General features: G+C 44.6%; 1 protein-coding gene across 2 annotated transcripts in view; it reads right to left on the bottom strand.

Annotated features, from left to right (window-relative positions):
* SYTL3 (synaptotagmin like 3) overlaps positions 1–18117 on the bottom strand; it is a 459450-nt gene that overhangs the window by 398325 nt on the left and 43008 nt on the right. For both annotated transcript variants that reach the window (XM_069234590.1, XM_069234589.1), the window contains exon 2: positions 4995–5538. In XM_069234590.1, coding sequence (XP_069090691.1) covers positions 4995–5104 — 110 coding nt within the window. In that variant the 5' untranslated portion in view covers positions 5105–5538. The remainder of the gene's footprint in view (positions 1–4994; positions 5539–18117) is intronic.

Genomic DNA, 18117 nt, shown 5'->3' with positions numbered 1-18117 from the left:
CGGGCCCTCAAGAAAGGCGAGGTGCCCACCACGTATATTATGATCATCCATGCGGGGTAATGACCTGGTCCCGCAGGGTAGGCGTGAGTAAGGGAGGCTTTATTCTCTACCCTTTCAAGGGTTAGGAATCATTTACCATCAGTGGCCATCTTGTGGTCCGAAATGATTCCGTAGTCAGTGTGCCCTGCGGAGCACCCGTCCAGGCTATGAACGATTCTGTGAAAAAACATAATCATTCTGTTCAGAAGATTTTGGTGGGCTCCTCATTAGACATGGTGTGGCATAATTTACTCTAGTCAGCCAGAGCAGAGTTGTTCCACAAAGATGAGGTTCACTTGTCCCCCAGGTGTCAGGAGCTGTTTATCCAAACCATTTTAGGGCCCAATGCCGATCTCTCTCAGCTCAGTTGGTGGAGGGGAGGCGAGTTCACCAGGAAGTTCCTCGCCCTGTGGAGGGGCTCACAGCAGCAAAATAGCGGTGAATACCAAGAATTTAGGCTCTTTGACAGGACTGACACCTGTGTGGGGTGTTATTTCTGTGGGCACCACCACACCAGGCGGGCTTCTGAGGTCAGGGAGGATCTCCTCATATGGAAAGGGATACTAGACCATTTCAATGGTAGGCTCTTGTGGCAACAGCCAGCGCAATCCAACGCAGACTTAGCCCTGCAGACAGATGCAGTGGGCAGTGTGGGGGTTCGGGCGATTTTTGGCTCGAAGTGATACATGCAGCGTTGGCCAGAGAAATCGGCATCCTCTGGGCTCACTCGCAATCTTACATTCTTGAAGCTAGTTCCCATTATAGTGGCTTTGTGGGTATGGTGGTCTGCATTAGCTAACAGCAGGATTGTGTTTTGGTCTGACAGCAGGTCGGCAGTCATGGCAACAAACAACCAGAGCGCTAAATGCCCTTCTGTGTTACGCTTGCTTAAGGCCCTCATTCACAGCTGCCTCAAGCATAATGTCTGTTTTTCCACAAAGCATTTCCCAGGGGGTAGATAATGCAGTGGCTGGTGAGTTGTTGCGTTCTAAGTTTGCAGAGTTCAGAGTACTATGGCCGCAAGTGGACAAGGTGATGTCCGACTTCACCAAAGAACTGTGGAAGCTTGGTGCCCCATTGCCCCAGACTTAATTGCTGCATCCCTGGCCCTCAAGACCAAACGTATGTATAAGTCTGCCTGTCGGGTATATGATTCATCTTTCAGCTCACCCAATGGGGCCGACTGATTTACCCCAGAGGGTGTACTGCATTTCCTGGTTAGGCAAAGGGATGGTGGTAAGTCAATGCCCTTAGTTCAGAGACAGTTGTCAGCAATGGCCTTCTTTGCTGGGTTAAGGGGAACTATGGACCCAATCAAGGATCCCAGGGTACGGAGTGCTATAAAGGGATGGGAGCGCTTGGCCCCTACTGTGGAGGACGAAAGGAGACCCATCCATGTAGCTAGACTATCATGCATTGTGGGGTTGATGCATCAGGTCTGCATATCCCCCTATAAGATTAGGTTGTTCAGTCTTGCCGACTCGCTTGCCTTTTTCAGGGAGTATAGGATTTCTGAGCTAGTAGCCTCTTCTAAGTCAGGTCAGGGCAATGGGGTCGACATGTCTGATGTTCTCGTGTCTAGAGGCTTTTTTCGCGTAAAGGCCAGGAGATCAAAGACGGACCCTCGAGGGAAAGGGACGTGGGAGCCCTGGGGGGCCCCTACTGCCTGGTGCCCCTGCCTAGGAATTCCTGCGGGTGTGCCCCATTGTGGGATGTTCCAAGCTACTTCAAGACACGGACTAAGCCCCATTTACCCAATTTCAGTTTACACGTATAAGATTTTCAGTTCCCACTTTTTCCACATTGGTGCAGCCACCACCATGGCCAAGCTGGACTTATCAGAGGGCGTCATCAAAAGGGTAGACAGATGGAGGTTGGCTTGTTTTGATCGCTACATGCGGCCTCACCTGGCTTAGGCGGGGTTGTGGGTGCTTTCTATTCTTGGGTAACCTCTTGTCTTTCTCTCTCTACAGCCAAGGGCCGTGGGATGTTGCATGTCTGATGGTGTGGACATTCCTTAATTCACAGAGCGGCTCAACATTTCTGTGGCTCCAGACTCAAAAGGGCTCAAATGGAGGCAGGCTTCAAGCATCACTGGGTGGTTATTGGGAAGCTTAGGTTGGAGAACCTATTTGATCACTTTTCGAGGGACCCTCAAGAAAGGAGAGGTGCCCACCCTGCGAAAGAGGTGCTTAAAAATGTCTGCAGGAACTGCGAAACTGATTTGTACCAAGATCGAAAGACATTTTCTGCCCTAACCAGTCTCCCGCTAGCATATCACGTGAGTTTTATATACAAGGAATGCGCTGTTTCCACTCGCGATACGAGCCACGAGCATTTCACGCATTATATGTAATGCCGCGTACTTTTTTAATAAAAAGTATATGGAATGAGGGTAACATTTCACAATTTCACACCCATATCTACGGTCCAAATATATACATGAAACATCTTTACACGCACATGACGATACGGTATCCTGGATACCTGATTATTCGTGAACTCTCCACTAAACGGCCTAGCAGTTTCCGTGAGGAGCCCATCAGCGTATCTCCTCCATTTCCACAGGAAGCAAACTATTCAGTGCCTGTGAGTTTTTACTGTAGTGGAGGCTTTCAGTTTCCTTCACAGCTTAATTATACAAACATGCACCTACTGAGGAAAAGCTTGTGAGAGCAAAGTAAGGGTCTGATTCGCACATCTTTTTCCACCATTAAGAATGCCTAACTATGGGAATTCATGAGTGAGCACACGGGGGCAGCAGTAAGATTTAACTCCTCACACAGAAGCTTTGGCAACCTCAGCCCATGAAACCACGGAGAGCGTTCCTAGTCTTTCCTGCGACAAATTAGCGCGTTCTGGGTATTGCAGCACTGGTGTACTTCCCTTGACCTAATTACACTAACAAGCCCAATAGCTGTTATTTGTAGGTGACAAGCCAGAGGCAGGAAACAATGCTTGTGATAATATTGAATGAACTGGTCACACAGACCTCATCCGGATCTTCACTAGGCCTCACTATGCCACTCTTGCGGGTTCTTTTTTAATCCACGTTTCTCCCTTTGTCACTGTTTTCCTAGTTGTCTCTTCCTACATCATTCTCATTTTTCTGAGTTTCTCCTTCTTTTAGGTTAATGTCTCATGATGAAAAAAAAAGGCCTGGTTCCCAAAAATGAGCACTGATGATCACTACCTGCAACAACTGCCACAAATTAAGCCCTGTATCTGAGTTGCAATTAGACTTGTTGAATGTAAATAAGAATTCTTTATCGTGTTGATCAGGTTTTCTAACTATTTACATCCCTGCTGTGCAGCAAGGAGCCTGTGTTTTAGAGCATTGGCTATCTTGGGATATAGTTACAACATAAAAAAAGAAGAAAAAAACACCAAAAAGGCAGAAAGCTGAAAAATTCAATGCTGATTTTACAAACAAAAAATGCAGAGTGGTAGGAAAAACCACAAACACCTAAAATACTGTTTCTTCGATTGTACAAAACTAGACGTGGCAAAAAACGGATAAAGTTAAGGAAATCTGACACTGAAGCAAGCTCAAAGAAGTAGCAAAGAAAAAGAAGGAATAAAGAAGGAGGAATGAAAAATACATTACAAGCTATTCTTTCTTTACTTCATAAAGACATTTCTTTTTGTTATTTGGAGAGTTTAAGCGTGTAAGGAACGCTGATATCCTGCGTATTACATCACCATGAATAAACATGACATAGCAAACCATGCACAAACATAACAGCCCTAAGTGTTGCCTGCACAGATTATTCTCAGCAGTTAACAGCATAAAAATGTAGAACTATCCGACTGTGGCATTCCCTATTTAGCAATATTAAAAAGCAATGCAAAAATGTGGATCCATAACATGATGATTAAACTACAACATCCTCCTACATGGATCCATCTTGTTTCTCTTCATCACCAAACAGTTCTATGCTTAGGACCTGGCTTCATGATAGTGAGGATGACATATTTTACTTAAACCCTCTCACTCCTGCTCTAAAACCATCTCGCCACCTCCAGCCTATGCCACAGTTTCTAAGTCCCTCTCTCAAAACCCGATTGCCAGTGGAAGAAACATTATTATAGGGCGAGTGAGTTTGTGTGGAATCTAATGAAAGAGCAACCTGAACTGCGTCTGTGGCACGCAGGAGCATGTGGGCTAGCATATGAGCAGCAGCATGTATGTGGCTGAATTTATGTGGCGGTGTATGATATGTGGCTGCATTTATGTGGTGGTGTATGAGAAGCAGCCAATGCACGATAGGTTCTGAGCAAAGAGGCAGCAAGTAAGGAATAGAAAATGAGCATTAGTTATGAAAGCTGAGCGGTGAGTGGTAGGTTAGACAAAGGTTATGTCATGTTCTGCTTCTATTGCGCTTTATGCTTAAATATAGACTTAACAAATTCACCACATAATCTATCAGATGCTGCACAATGTGCAGATTTCAACATAAGAAAATTTAGTTTCTAGGTCCAACTGATCAAAAGTTACTTAAAAGTGCCACGAGTGCATGGTGGCATGCAAGAGCAGGCCCACTGCGAAGTTTAATTTGTCATATTTTAACTGCTAATTACTGTAGCCAAGAGTTAAACTGGTTAATCTGGTACAAATAAACCCTAACTTTTCCCTAGACATAGTCAGTGTGTGTTAAAATGACAAAAAAAAGAAAACATACTGCCAGAGTATATGCCGAATTATGCTGCATAATTGCAGTTAGCTGGCATAAAACTGGTAGCATATGACTTGCTGCTTATGTGCAGCAGGGCATATAGCACATTAATTTTAAAGTATGAGGGGTAGTAATGAAATGGGTTCCATATTATAAGTAATACCCCAGGAACGGTAGCCAATAGTGGTAGAATGAGAATGGTGGCCTAGGAGTGGTAGAACATGAGTGGCAGTACAGCTGATAGCGTTAAGTGTAACCAGATAAAAAGACAAACTGTACCTTATCCTTTCCTCCTCTACTCTTCGCACCAGTTGATCACGGTATAAAACATCTAAAACCTTCTCCCGCTCTGTTTCCTTAAGGAAGTTGAGACTGCACTCCTGCGCCATGTCTTGTTTCTTCCTCTTATTTCCGAAGGGCCAATCCGCGCTCTCCTCCGTGCTCCCGCCAACCAATGATTCTGTTGACTTAAGATCCAGCACAACCCTAGGAAAGCTACTAGGCCGCACTGGAATACTAACGGTAAATCGTCACTCAGCTTTGGTCCGGGTTACCAGTAAAACAGATTTCCATCTCCTCACAGGTCCTGGAGGCCAGCAGTGTAAACTCATCACTCCCAGCACGTGACGCGGACTCCCAAGCACCAGCCAGTCAGACTCTATGGCTGCAAAGATGACTAAAGACCAGTGTGGTCCCAGGTGTCTTATCTAGTATAATCATCAAACTACAGCTTCCGGAAGGGATTGAAGATTGAAAAAAAAGAAATTCATGTTGGTCTCTTCAAGAATTTCACGACACTAACGTCATTTTAGGTCTTCGGGCCCTGCATGCGAGAGATAAAAAAAAAACAGAAAGAAATAAAGCTACCTGCACAGGTGCAGCGTGTTTCTCAGCACATCTGAATCATGCACAGGAATGCCCAGCGCGAGGCACATCAGCCGTTCACGTGACAACGCAGGCTTTTTATGAAAATTCAATACACCACTCAGCCTCGTTAACGCGCACTTTAATTCGCAAATTCAGAGAATGCTTTCCCAGTGCGTATAATGACTAGACAGCCAAAGTGCTTTTCTGTTTTAACAGGATGGTAGAAAAGCACACGAGCCTTTCAAATATATACAGTCATATTCTAACAGAAATGAACGGAGTCGGACAGACTGGCAGACGGAGCTGGCCTTGGCTCAGAGCGCACAGGCGGAAACAAAGTTTCGTGCTCCCCACCCACTCGTTGTCTTTAATGGTGTATGTATTGAAAAATTGTGGGGAGTAGAAGGAACATGAGGGAGGCAAGACTAATGAGTGTCATGAAAAGAAAAACAGGCAAAAGAAGACAACGGAGCCAGTAGACCTCAGAAAAAGTATTTAAACGCACGTCCTTTAGACATAAACTGTAGAGACACTGTTGCAGGAACCACCTGCAGCCCTCTGGAGGTTGGCGCTATGGGCGTGGGACCAGCTCGCACATGCTAAAGGTGGGCCCTAGGCAGAGGGATTAAAAAATATCAATGAGTGGATGGGAGTGGGGTGTTTGCATGGGGTGGATGGATTGATAGACTGAAGGATGATGATGGAAGTATGAATAGATAGATAGATAGATAGATAGATAAGATAGATAGATAGATAGATAGATAGATAGATAGATAGATAGATAGATAGATAGATAGATATGCAATCTTACACTGATAAAACAAACTGAAAGAGAATGGGATAAGAGAAAGAAAAAGACAGAAATAAAGAGTGAGCCAGAAAAAAGAGGAAGCATGCGGCTTCTACTTTTGTATGAATTATGCAGGAGATATGACGGCTAATGGTGCCGTCATATAAATCAGGTCTGTATGCTTTCAGTTCAGACTTGGCAAGAAGTACAAGGAAACAACATGCAGCTGATCCCCAGGAGACGTTTTCAAACGCCGCTACACAGTAGTTACATACTGGATATACACAACCGTGGGCGGAACTTTGCAGGACGCTAGCTCAGTGTGACCTGCGGGCGGCTTTTGTGTGCCTTCTGCCCTGTGACCTTTTCCGGTCAAAAGGCACGCCTGTAACAAGCGTCTCCTCAGACCTCTGTGTGAGGGGCAATTCAATAAATGTCAATTCTTGTAGCATACCGAAAGCTCAGATTAATTAAAAGGTGCCTGACCTTTGCAGAAAGGATGTGTGAGCACTGACAAATATTAATGAGGTCGGCCCCTCCCCAGTGGCGTAACGAAACTGGAACCCCACCCCCCTGTAAAGAACAGCACGGAGCCCCCCACCCGGACTCACTCAGGCCAGGTGTTGTGGTTAGGGGTCCCCTGGAGATCTCCGCGCACCACGGGGCATGCGGTAGCCTTTGTTACGCTATTACGCATTGCCCCTCCCGGGGTATCAGGGACACGCGTCGCATAAGGAGTGAAATACAGACTGGAGGTCCATTGATACGTCATGCATGCTACGCATGCTTACGACGGGTTGATAGTGTGTATGCTCCACCTAAAGCAGGTATAAACCTGGGGCTTTTGCACATCTCCATTCAATTTGATATAGATTTAATAATACAAAAGTCACTGTGATGACAATTACTGCAGACTGGGACAGCAGACGTTCTTCACATCTGGAGGAACTGGAAACTCTTGTCAAACTAAGCATTGGTAAAGCTATAAGCTCTAGACTTGGCAAGCGTGCAGTTTTTTTTCTTCCAAGCATGTGTAATAGAAATAAAAATAATGAAGGTTCAAAAAAGTAACAGTACTATGTCTAAAGGCGGAAGGCACATGTTTTCAAAGACAAAAGCTTAAAACAACAACAAACACAGAGCTTAGCCCACCAGGCACTAAAGCACACTGCTTTTTAGAGGGATGGCCACGAGTGACCACACAAAATACTGCCACTCAGAGTGGAAAGCTGCCAATGGCTGAAGTGGGTCGACTCTTCGGCCCATGTTGTATGCTGAGGGATGAAGCAAGATGTGAATGTCACTTAAACAAAGCAATGAGCAAAGAGGAACGTCTCAAACCCCCTCTACGTTTTTAAATATAGGTTTTTATTGGCCTTTGTACAATGTCCAGATGCAATAATGACATATCACCCAGTGCTTAATTTGTAAATAAAAACGTGCCGGTGCCCAAAGCTCTCCTGTGAAACACACGGCTGCTGCAATTAAATATGCACACACAGAACATCAAGGCAGCGGAATCATAAAGCCTTCTCAGACCTCTTTAATCCATTCACAGCCACTCGCTGCCTCTTCAGCTCACTCTTGCAGCCTTCTGCTTTCTCCCTTTTGAAAACTTTTTCGAATTTTCTCTTCCCCCGCCTTTCCCATATGTGTCTTTTGCTCTCAGTAAATGCCTGATGCCAGAAAACTAAGCTCCGGCCCTCAAAAATAAGTACCGGTGCTCCGCACCTGAAACAACAAGCACAAATTAAACACTGATATCACCTTGTCATTGTTAGGACGTTATACAGGATTACAATGACAGTCAAAAGTCTCCCTTCCTCCCTCAGTAGTCCCCCTCCGTGTCCTCCGCCCGCCCCAAACAGTATTGAGAACACATACGTAGCATGTTCGTAGGTCAAGTTACAGGTGCCACATCCTGCCCTGCTTCTAGGTGCCTCCCCCTCCGTCCCACAGAAGTCTCCTATCCCCTGCATGTCACGGTTCAGGGAGGACGGGCGTCTAGCCCCTCTAGCTATGTGTAAGTATTTTTTTTTTCGTTGTTACATGAGGTTGGCAAAGCAGCTAACACTGTCTCTAAACCTGCGACCTTCTCAAAACTGAACTTGTTATCCCACAGCACACTTGTAGTCCACCCAGGGGTGACTCCTCCGCTATGTCAAAGGAGCATTGCCTACCTGGCTACGAGCCAGCAGCTATCGCAGGGCTGGGCCACAGGAGGGGGAGTGAAGTATGTGCACTAAGTGCGCATGTGTGTTTGGCTGGCCATCTCAGGCCAGCCAAACATACATGCATACTTAGGGTTTCTCCAACCGGCTGTGTTACACAGCTGGGTTGGAGAAACTGCACAGGCTCAAGTGCGCTGTCTGAGCAGCAGACCAAGCAGCTCAGATCAATCCTGGCGCTGCTCTCATGCTAGGCTTAGCATGAAGGCAGCACCAGGATTGCTGGGGAGCCTGTGCTGGTCTCCCAGGAAATGCTGGGACACCAGAAGAGAAGGGAAGAGGAGTGAGGCGGCAGCGGCAGAAATGGGTACATTTTTTAAAATTATTTCCTCTGTCCTTGTCATCCCCACCTCCACCTGAGATTCTGGGGCAGATGCCGCTGGGTCCACCTCCTCTAAGAAAGTGATTTCTCCTCCACCACGCTGTCCTAGCCATTCCCCAGACACAAGCTGGTGGAGCTGTTGTTTCTCAATTGTAAGTCCCATAACAGAAGGAGTGGTCATCCAAGGATCAGTGGGTCAGCCCACCCACAGGTGGCATGAGCCTTGGGACAGATGTTATTTAGAAATTCAATAGGAACAGTTGTGGTAAAAGTTAATGCACTCAATCAAGGTTGTTTCTGAGCATCCTTGTTACGCTCTGTGAGTTGACCATTCTGAAAACACCCAAATTACAAGTAAACAAGACACAATGGGAGAAGCACTCGAAAAATTTAATTACAACATTTACAAGTCTTTCAAAAAAAATGCAGCGACATTTGTCAATCAATTAAGTCTTCAAAATAGACAACTCCTCTTGTCTGATAAAATTTGTATTCTTTATTTCCGTCTTGACAAGCTCGAATAAAACATGTCCACATACGTGGGACAAACGTGCTGCTACTACGGTCCATTGTTAACAAAAAAAAAAAACTAAAGCTTCCATCCCTGTCATCACAGCTAACCCATCTCATGTTCAAAATGTTTCATTCACACAGAAACCCGCTGCATGCTTTTGGCTTCTCAGCTAAGTCCGTGAGGCTCCTCCGCAATGGCGGGAGCAGCGTCGCCCCACTGGCTCAGCCAGCAGCTGAAAAATAAAAAAGTATTTTACTATAATTTTATTTTTCAGCTGCTGGCTGAAAGAGCGTGAACAGGGAGGGACGATCTGGGCCACAGGAAGGAGGAGGAGGAGTGGAGTGCTAGGTATAGCATGAGAGCAGCACCAGCATTGTTGCGGGGAGCCTGTGCTGGTGTCCCAGGGGCTGCTGGGACACCATCAGGAACGAAGGAGCGAGGCAGCCGGCGGGAGGAAAGGTACGTTTTCTTTTTCAATATTATATCTCTAATCCCCCGTCCGCACCCTCCAGCTCTCCTCTGTCCCCCCAATTCAGATTTGCAGCTGCTGTCACGTCCAGGCACTCCTTTAGTGCCCCCATTGATTGGAGGAGCTAGGTTGACCAGATGCTACAGATATTCACACCAGCCATCCCACTTCTAAAGAACAAGAACTCTGTTTCTTTATTGAATTAGCAACGAAGGAGGTAGAGATAAATACAAAGAGACTAACTGTGTGGGGAAAATATCTACCCTGAACAACATATTTTTCCCTCCAGTAGTTATAAATAGGGATACTTGATATTAAGTTCCATTGTGTCCTGTTCTAACACAAATCTATGCATGTTCACCTAGTCAAAGAGAGGAGCCATTTTGGAATGGGATCTGTTATAGAATGAGAACAAATGCAATGCCACACACACTAGTCATGTTTTAAGCATGCTCCTTCGATATGGAGTGCACTCAGTGCAATATTTCAGGTGATCCACTAGCTCTAAACATCTCTGGTTCCATGAACTGTAATATTACCAGAACAGTCAACCTAGGCAGATTATATTATTTCTTGAGAACCCCTATTGCTTCAATAAGTGCGATTCTGGGACTGGTTATGCACAAGTGTGCACTACTGCTTTCCAGTGTTGGTGCTAGCATTTGGAAAAGAGTCACCCGTCCTTCAATTGCCACCTCAAATCCTTACAATAATAACTCGAGACGCCTTATTTTTAAAGCAAGCACTTCACAGATTTTAACATCACATAATGAGAAATGCTCATTATATCTGCATTGGAAGGATGAAAGTCTGGGGCACCATTTCTGCGCTTGATCCTACTGGCATAAGTGTTTATAAAAGTGAAAGATGTCCTCCTAGACTGATTATAAATAATGTTGTTATAATTTGCGTGCCTGTTTTTCCTGATACCAAGTCTACCCTAATCAGAAATGATGCATAAACAAAACAGCTCACTGTTGCTTTGCATGTCCAAGTTATTTTTAATCTGTGGCTGGATCAAAATGATATGCTTTCGAACCCAGCAGCACTATTGTACTCGGATGTCAGAAACCGCTGGCAAGACAGGGGCATATGATATGTAACGTTTTCAGATATAAGCCTGTGTCCAATCTCCATGTACAGCAACAATCATTTGCAATGTAATGGGTCTCACATCTGCTCGAGTTAGAGCTATTAACGTTATAAACTCCTAACCCGACTTTTCTTGCCACATAAATTGAAAATTGAAGGTTAAACACTTTCACATAAGGGAGCTGATTCACAGCGCCAAGGCCGCCATGAGCATCAGCGTGAAGAGATACACAAAAGGAAAAAAGTTCTCTCGCAGTTAAACGTATCGGCAAAAGTGCAATTAGCCCTGTAACAGGGGGATGGCCAAGGCCTTAACAAAACCTCCCCAATGAGGGTCAAAGGTAAACCATTTACCAATATAATCAAAGGATTATTGAAGGGCAAGCCCACGAACGAGTGGTAGGCGTTGTTAAAAGCCCAGATACACACCAACACGTCTGAAAAGCTACTGCATACAAATCTGCAGCACTGGCAGAAAAGTGCTGAATTCACAGGCTCCCCGCAGAAATGGGAGAAAATATGGAGCACCCGACGTACCTTTCGGGTCTGTTGAGATTGCAGGGGTGGTTGCCGGAGGGGGCGAGGGGCCCATGCACTGTTGTTTTTCCACGCACTGGGGACAATACCTCTCCCTTGCACGATGTCTCCACGCAGCAAGATCGACACTCTGGAGATCATACTGTTAAACACCCTGCCTAAAGTGTAAACTACACGAATAACTCGACTACCGCATTTGTTCAATGATGAGAATTTTTTTTTAAATTGTAATTCTGGCAGCAGTGCACTAAGTGAGCAAAAAAGTGCAGCATTATAATTAGTAAGTAGTGCACCGATGATGTCTTCAGCTGCGCTCATGATTAAAAAAAAAAAAAAACATATTTTAGCGCAATATTACATATTGTACTACGGAGCAAAAATGAGAGAGCTATACATGAGATTCATTGTGATTGGTTTCATTTGGCACTAGGATTTCATCCAAAGTTAGGTCATGCTACTTTAGGAGATATGACTTTGCATGAAAACATTTGGATGTGGTTGCATTTCAAAATATCATGTGCAAATCAATATTGCGAAGTCGATATTTTTTACAGGTCATATTTAAAGGTAGATATTATGGTACAACTGTCATGGTCTTCACACATTCTAATCCTCTTTACATAAGTAATGGAGTGGTTGGTGGTTCAAGACACAAGTCCATTACATTATTGCACTCAAGTCGACCTTTCAGTGGAAAATATATATTGCGCCTAAAATTGGATTGTGCTGTCATTTGTGTTGTTTGTGTCACTTCAGTGGCCAATCGAGATAATAGTAAATCTGGGCCTTTTAGTGTACTTTTTAAGTAGGAGCATGTGATAGCATGCGCTAGTGCAGGCGTCTCGCTTGCAAGACACTATTGCTATGAAAAATGGTATACAGCCCGTCTGTTGCCTACTTTATGTTGGCTTGCGTGGCACTCTTCTTTACAGCCTCTTAATTGGTCACTGCAAGCCAAGCATAATTTCTCTTCTTTTCTGTGGAGCAGGGACCAAGCATTGAACGATTCAACTTAATCAGTGCCCATCCGCTGCTCCCAACGTGCATGAGGCACTATTATGTTCTTTTTAAATTCTACTGCCATTCAAACAGAAGGGGTGTGACTGACAAAAATGTGCCCAGCAGGACAAACAAAATTGCAAAGTTTTATTTTCTCTAGTTAACTTTCTTTGATTTTGCCATGTCTTCTTTCTCACTTTGTACTTGTATTTTGTTTTGTTTTTGCTTGTGGGCTCTGTTCTCAAGGTATGACGATTACCTTGTCGTAATATTACAAGGTAAAATTGTTTGTAATTTGTAATTTCTGAAAAAATTTATGATGTAACATATAATCATGCAGTACACCCAAATCCACCCCAATCCAATCTGCCCCATTCCTATCCAATCTGTCCCACTCTAGTCCACCCACCTCACTGCATAACAAAACAATCCAATCAATCCACCCGACTCCAATAAAACCACCCCACTCAATCCAATCCACTCCAGACCAACCTAACCAACCATACTCCACACCACAGTCTACCCCATTCCATTCTATTTCAATCCAATCCACCCTACCTCAATTTGCCCCACCTCACCGCACACCAATCCACCCAATCCAATCCACCTCACTCCAATCCACCCTACTCCAATTCAATTTACCCTACTCCAATCCACCCTACTTAAATCCAATCCAATCCACTCCACCCTCCCCACACCATTCCAATCCACCCCACACCAATCCAGTCTACCCCATACCAATCCAATTCATCCCACTCTAATCCAGCCCAATCCAATTTACCCAACTCCAATCTGATCCACCATACATCAGTCCAATACACCCACTCCAGTCCAATCCACCATATTCCAACTCAACCCATTAAAATCCAACAAACTCCAATCCACCACACTCCAATCCAATCCACCCTTTCCAATTGATTACACTCCATTACAATCAATTCCACCCTATTCAAATCCAATCCAGCCCACTACAATCCAACCCACCCTACTCCAACCCAATCCACCCCACCTCACTCTGAACCACCCATCCCATCCCACTCCAATCAACATCAATCCAATCCACACCAATCTACCCCACTCCATTCCACCCCAATCCAACCACCCCCACTGCCATACGGCCTACCCCAATCCATTCCAAGCCAACACGCCCACCCCAATCCACACCACTTCAATCCAGTCCACCCCTCTCCAATCCAATGAAACTCCCTCCACTCCACCCCACTCCACACACCTCCACCCAATCCATTCCATATTACTCCAGTCCAATCCACCCCACTCTAGTCCAATCCAAACCACCACAATCCACCGACTCAAATCCAATCTATCCCAATCCACCCACCCTAGTTCATTTCACCTCAGTCCTTCCAATCTGACCCACCCAAATCCACCCCACTCCAATCCACCTCACTCCAATCCAATCCACCCCAATCCACCAGATCCACACTACCCCACTCCCATCCAGTCCACCCCGCTTCAATCCAATCCACCCGACTCAGGGCTAATCCAGTCCAACACCATCCACCCCACTCCAATCCAGTCTAAACCACTCCAACCATTTCACCCCACTCCATCCACTTCAATTCGCTCCACTCCAAGCCACTCAACTTCAATCCACCCCACCGAGTCCACCCACTCCCATCCATTCCACCCTACTCCAACCCGCACTACTCCAATCTACCCTACTCCAATCCAATCCGCCCAACTCAATCCAATCCACCCCATTCCAATCCACCACACACAATCCAATCTACCCCACGCAAATCCATCCTGCACTAATCCAGCCCAATCCAATCTACCCACCTCCAATCCAATCCACCTCACCCTAATTCAATCCACCATACTCCAGTCAAATCCACCCCACTCCAGTCCAATCCAACATGCAGCAACCCAACCCATTCCAATCAACCCACACCACTCCAATCCACCACACTCCATTCCAATGCAATCCATCCCTCTCCAATCCACGTTGTTCAATCCATTCCACCACATTCCAATCCAATCCGCCCCTCTCTAACTAAATCTACCCCACTCCACTCCAAACCACTCATCCCACCCATCAAATCCACAGGATTCACCCACTCCAAGCCACCCCACACAATCCAATCCACCCTTTTTAGGTCACCTTAATCCACCCCACACCAATCCAGCCCTCCACTCTCCAGTCTAATCCACCACTTTCCAATCCACCACAATCCACCCTACTTCAATCTAATCCACCCCATCCAATCTAATGCACTCCAATCAAATCCATCTCACACAAGTCTAATCCACCCCACCCCAATCCACCCCGCTCTACTGTATTCCAGTTCACTGCATGGCACTCCAGTCCACCCCAATCCAATCCACCCCACCCTAGTTAAATCCACCTAAATCCATCCAATCCACCCCATTTCAATCAATCCACTCCACCAATTCAGTCCCCTCCAATCCAATCCACCTCACTCCCATCCAAGTCACCCTACCCCAATCCAATCCACCCCAAGTCAATCATTCCAATTCATCCCACTCCACCACTATCCACCCCACTCCAATCCAGTCCACAGCACTCCAGCCTAATCCATCCCACTCCAATCAAACCCATCCACTAAAACCCACCCAGTCCAATCCACCTCCACCTTACTCCAATTCAACCCACTCCACTCCAACCCACTCCACCCCAATCTACCCCATTCAAATACAGTACAATCCATCACACTCCACCCAATCCACACCACTCCAATCCAATTCACCCCACTCCAGTCCAATCCACCCCATTCCAGTCCACTCCAATCTACCACAATCCACCCCACTCCAATACAAACCACCCATCTCATCCAACCTACTCTAATCTGATCCATCCTACTCCCATTCATCTCACTCCAATCTACCCAACCTCAGTTCATCTCACCCCAATCCATCCAATCCACCCCACTCCAAATCCAGTTAACTCCACCCAATACACCCCATTCCAGTCTAATCCAGTCCACTCCTGTCCAATCCAGTTCAACACAATCAACCCAACTCCACTCCAGTCCGCCCACTCCAACCACTTCAAATCACCCCACTCCAAACCACTCTACTTAAATCTCTCCCACCACAGTTCATCCACCCCAATCCTATCCACCCACTCCAATCCACCCACTTCATTCCAATCCACCCACTCCAATCCATTGCACCCCAGTTCTATCCACCTCAGCCCAATTCAATCTACCCCACCACAATCTACTCCACCTCAATTATATCCACCCCAGTCTCTTTCTATCCATCACAGTCCTATCCACCCCACCCCAAACCACTCCAGTCCATCCCACTCCATCCAGTCCACTCTATTCAACTCCACTCCAGTGCACCCCACCCAGCTCCACGCCAATCCATCCCACTCTACACCAATTCACACTTCAATCCACTCCACTTTACTCCAATCCACCCCACTCTACACCAATCCATACCACTCTACTGTAATCCACCCCACTCTACCCCAATCCAATCCTCCCTATTCTACTCCAATCTAATCCATCCTAGTACCTTAATCTTCTCCAACCCACTCAACCGTATTCCACCCCACGCCACAACACTGTACTCTATGACTCTCTGTCATTGAACAACGGAACTCGACTCCCCTCTACTCCACTCAATGACCCAATATCCCCCCTACTCCACTCAACAAACCTCTACTCCAAGAAATCCACACTACGACATTCTACTCCCCTTTACTCCAGTCTACAACACTAACATTTAGCCATGCTGAACAGCAGCCAGTTCACTGACATATTATCTAAACCAAAAATATTGTGTCAAAAATATCGATCACAAAAATATTGTTAGCCTATAGATATAATGGTAAGTACAAAAATATTGAAAAATTAATCGTTTTACACTACTATAAAAAAATATACACAAAATATTGGTTTTAATGTATATAGGTAAAACAGTAAATCTGAAATATTTTAGCATATAACACTAATATAAAATAAATTAAATATGTATAAATACTATTTACAAATATAAATGATTATATACATATTTAAACAAGCACACACACACATGTATTTATGTGTGTATGGTTATAATCATATATATAATACTAATGTAAAACTATTATAAAACATAATAATTTTAATTTATATTATAATTTTCTACTTTTTAAACATACTATTATGACAAGTACATATATGTATTATATGTATATATATATATATATATATATAAATATGTATATATTTACATACACATACAAAATATAACAAATAAATTGCACGTTTTTTTAAATATGTCCAATTTAATTATACATTAACAGATAAAAATAGGTTTTATTAAAAATATTCAAAATTACATACATTTATATACATTGAAAATATCACATTAAATACATAAACACATGAAAATAAACATTAAAAAAAACTAACACAACTATTAAACTGTAGAAATAATAAATATACTATTCTCACTCCAGTTTCCGCAAAAGTAGGGAAAGCTTTGAACTCAGCAGGGGTAAAATTAAGTATTCCCGCCCCACTCTGTGCAACAGTAGGGAAAGTGTTAGACACCGGAGGGGTAAAATATTTCTATTCCCACTCCAGAGTATGCAACAGTAGGGAAAGGGTTGGCTGCAGAAGGGGTAAAATGTACTATTCCCACTCCAGTGTGTGCAACAGTAGGGAAAGCTTTTGACGCCAGAGGGGTGAAATTTGCTATTCCTACTCCAGTCTGTGCATCAGTAGGGAAAGCGTTTTAACAATGAAGGGCTCAAATTGACTATTTCCACTCCAGTGTATGCAACAGTAGGAAAAGGGTTGGACTCAGGAGGGGTAAAATTTACTATTACCACTCCAGTCGGTGCAACAGTAGGGAAAGCATTTGATACTGGAGGGGTGAAATTTTCTCTTCCAACTCCAGTCTGTGCTACAGTAGGGAAAGCTTTGGACTCAGAAGGGGTGACATTTACTATTCTCACTCCACTCTGTGCAACAGTAGAGAAAGTGTTGGACTCATGAGGGGTAAAAGTTACTATTCCCACTCCAGTCTGTGTAACTGTAGGGAAAGTGTTGGACTCAGAAGGGGTGAAATTTACTATTCCCACTCCAGTCGGTGCAAAAGCAGGGAAAGAGTTGGACTCAGGAGGGGTAAAATTTACTATTACCACTGCAATGTGTGTAATAGTAGGGAAAGTGTTGGACTCAGGATGGGTAAAAGTTACTATTCCCACTCCAGTGTGTGAAACAGTACAGAAAGCATTGGACTCAGGAGGGGTAAAAGTTACTATTCCCACTCCATTCAATGACACAGTAGAGAGAGAGTAATTGACTCCAAACAAATAACATATTTTAACTACTCTCTTAAATACCCAATGTTAGACTTTTTCATCCTTGGCGTGGTCTCCCTTAACTTTTTGCCTCTGTTCCCCAGGTTGGTGATGTGTGCTGGACTCTGATTTTACAGTTTTTGTTACTCTGGGCACTTTACCACTGCTAACCAGTGCTAAAGTGCAAGTGCTCCTTTACAAAATGTGTATGTAATTGGCTGATCCATGATTGGCATATTTGATTTACTAGTAAGTCCCTTGTAAAGTTCATTGGAGGTGCCAGGGCCTGTAAATCAAATGCTA

Source organism: Pleurodeles waltl, chromosome 5 (assembly GCF_031143425.1).
Source record: "Pleurodeles waltl isolate 20211129_DDA chromosome 5, aPleWal1.hap1.20221129, whole genome shotgun sequence".
Lineage (NCBI taxonomy): Eukaryota > Metazoa > Chordata > Amphibia > Caudata > Salamandridae > Pleurodeles > Pleurodeles waltl.
This window is presented reverse-complemented; position numbering and strand designations above follow the sequence as displayed.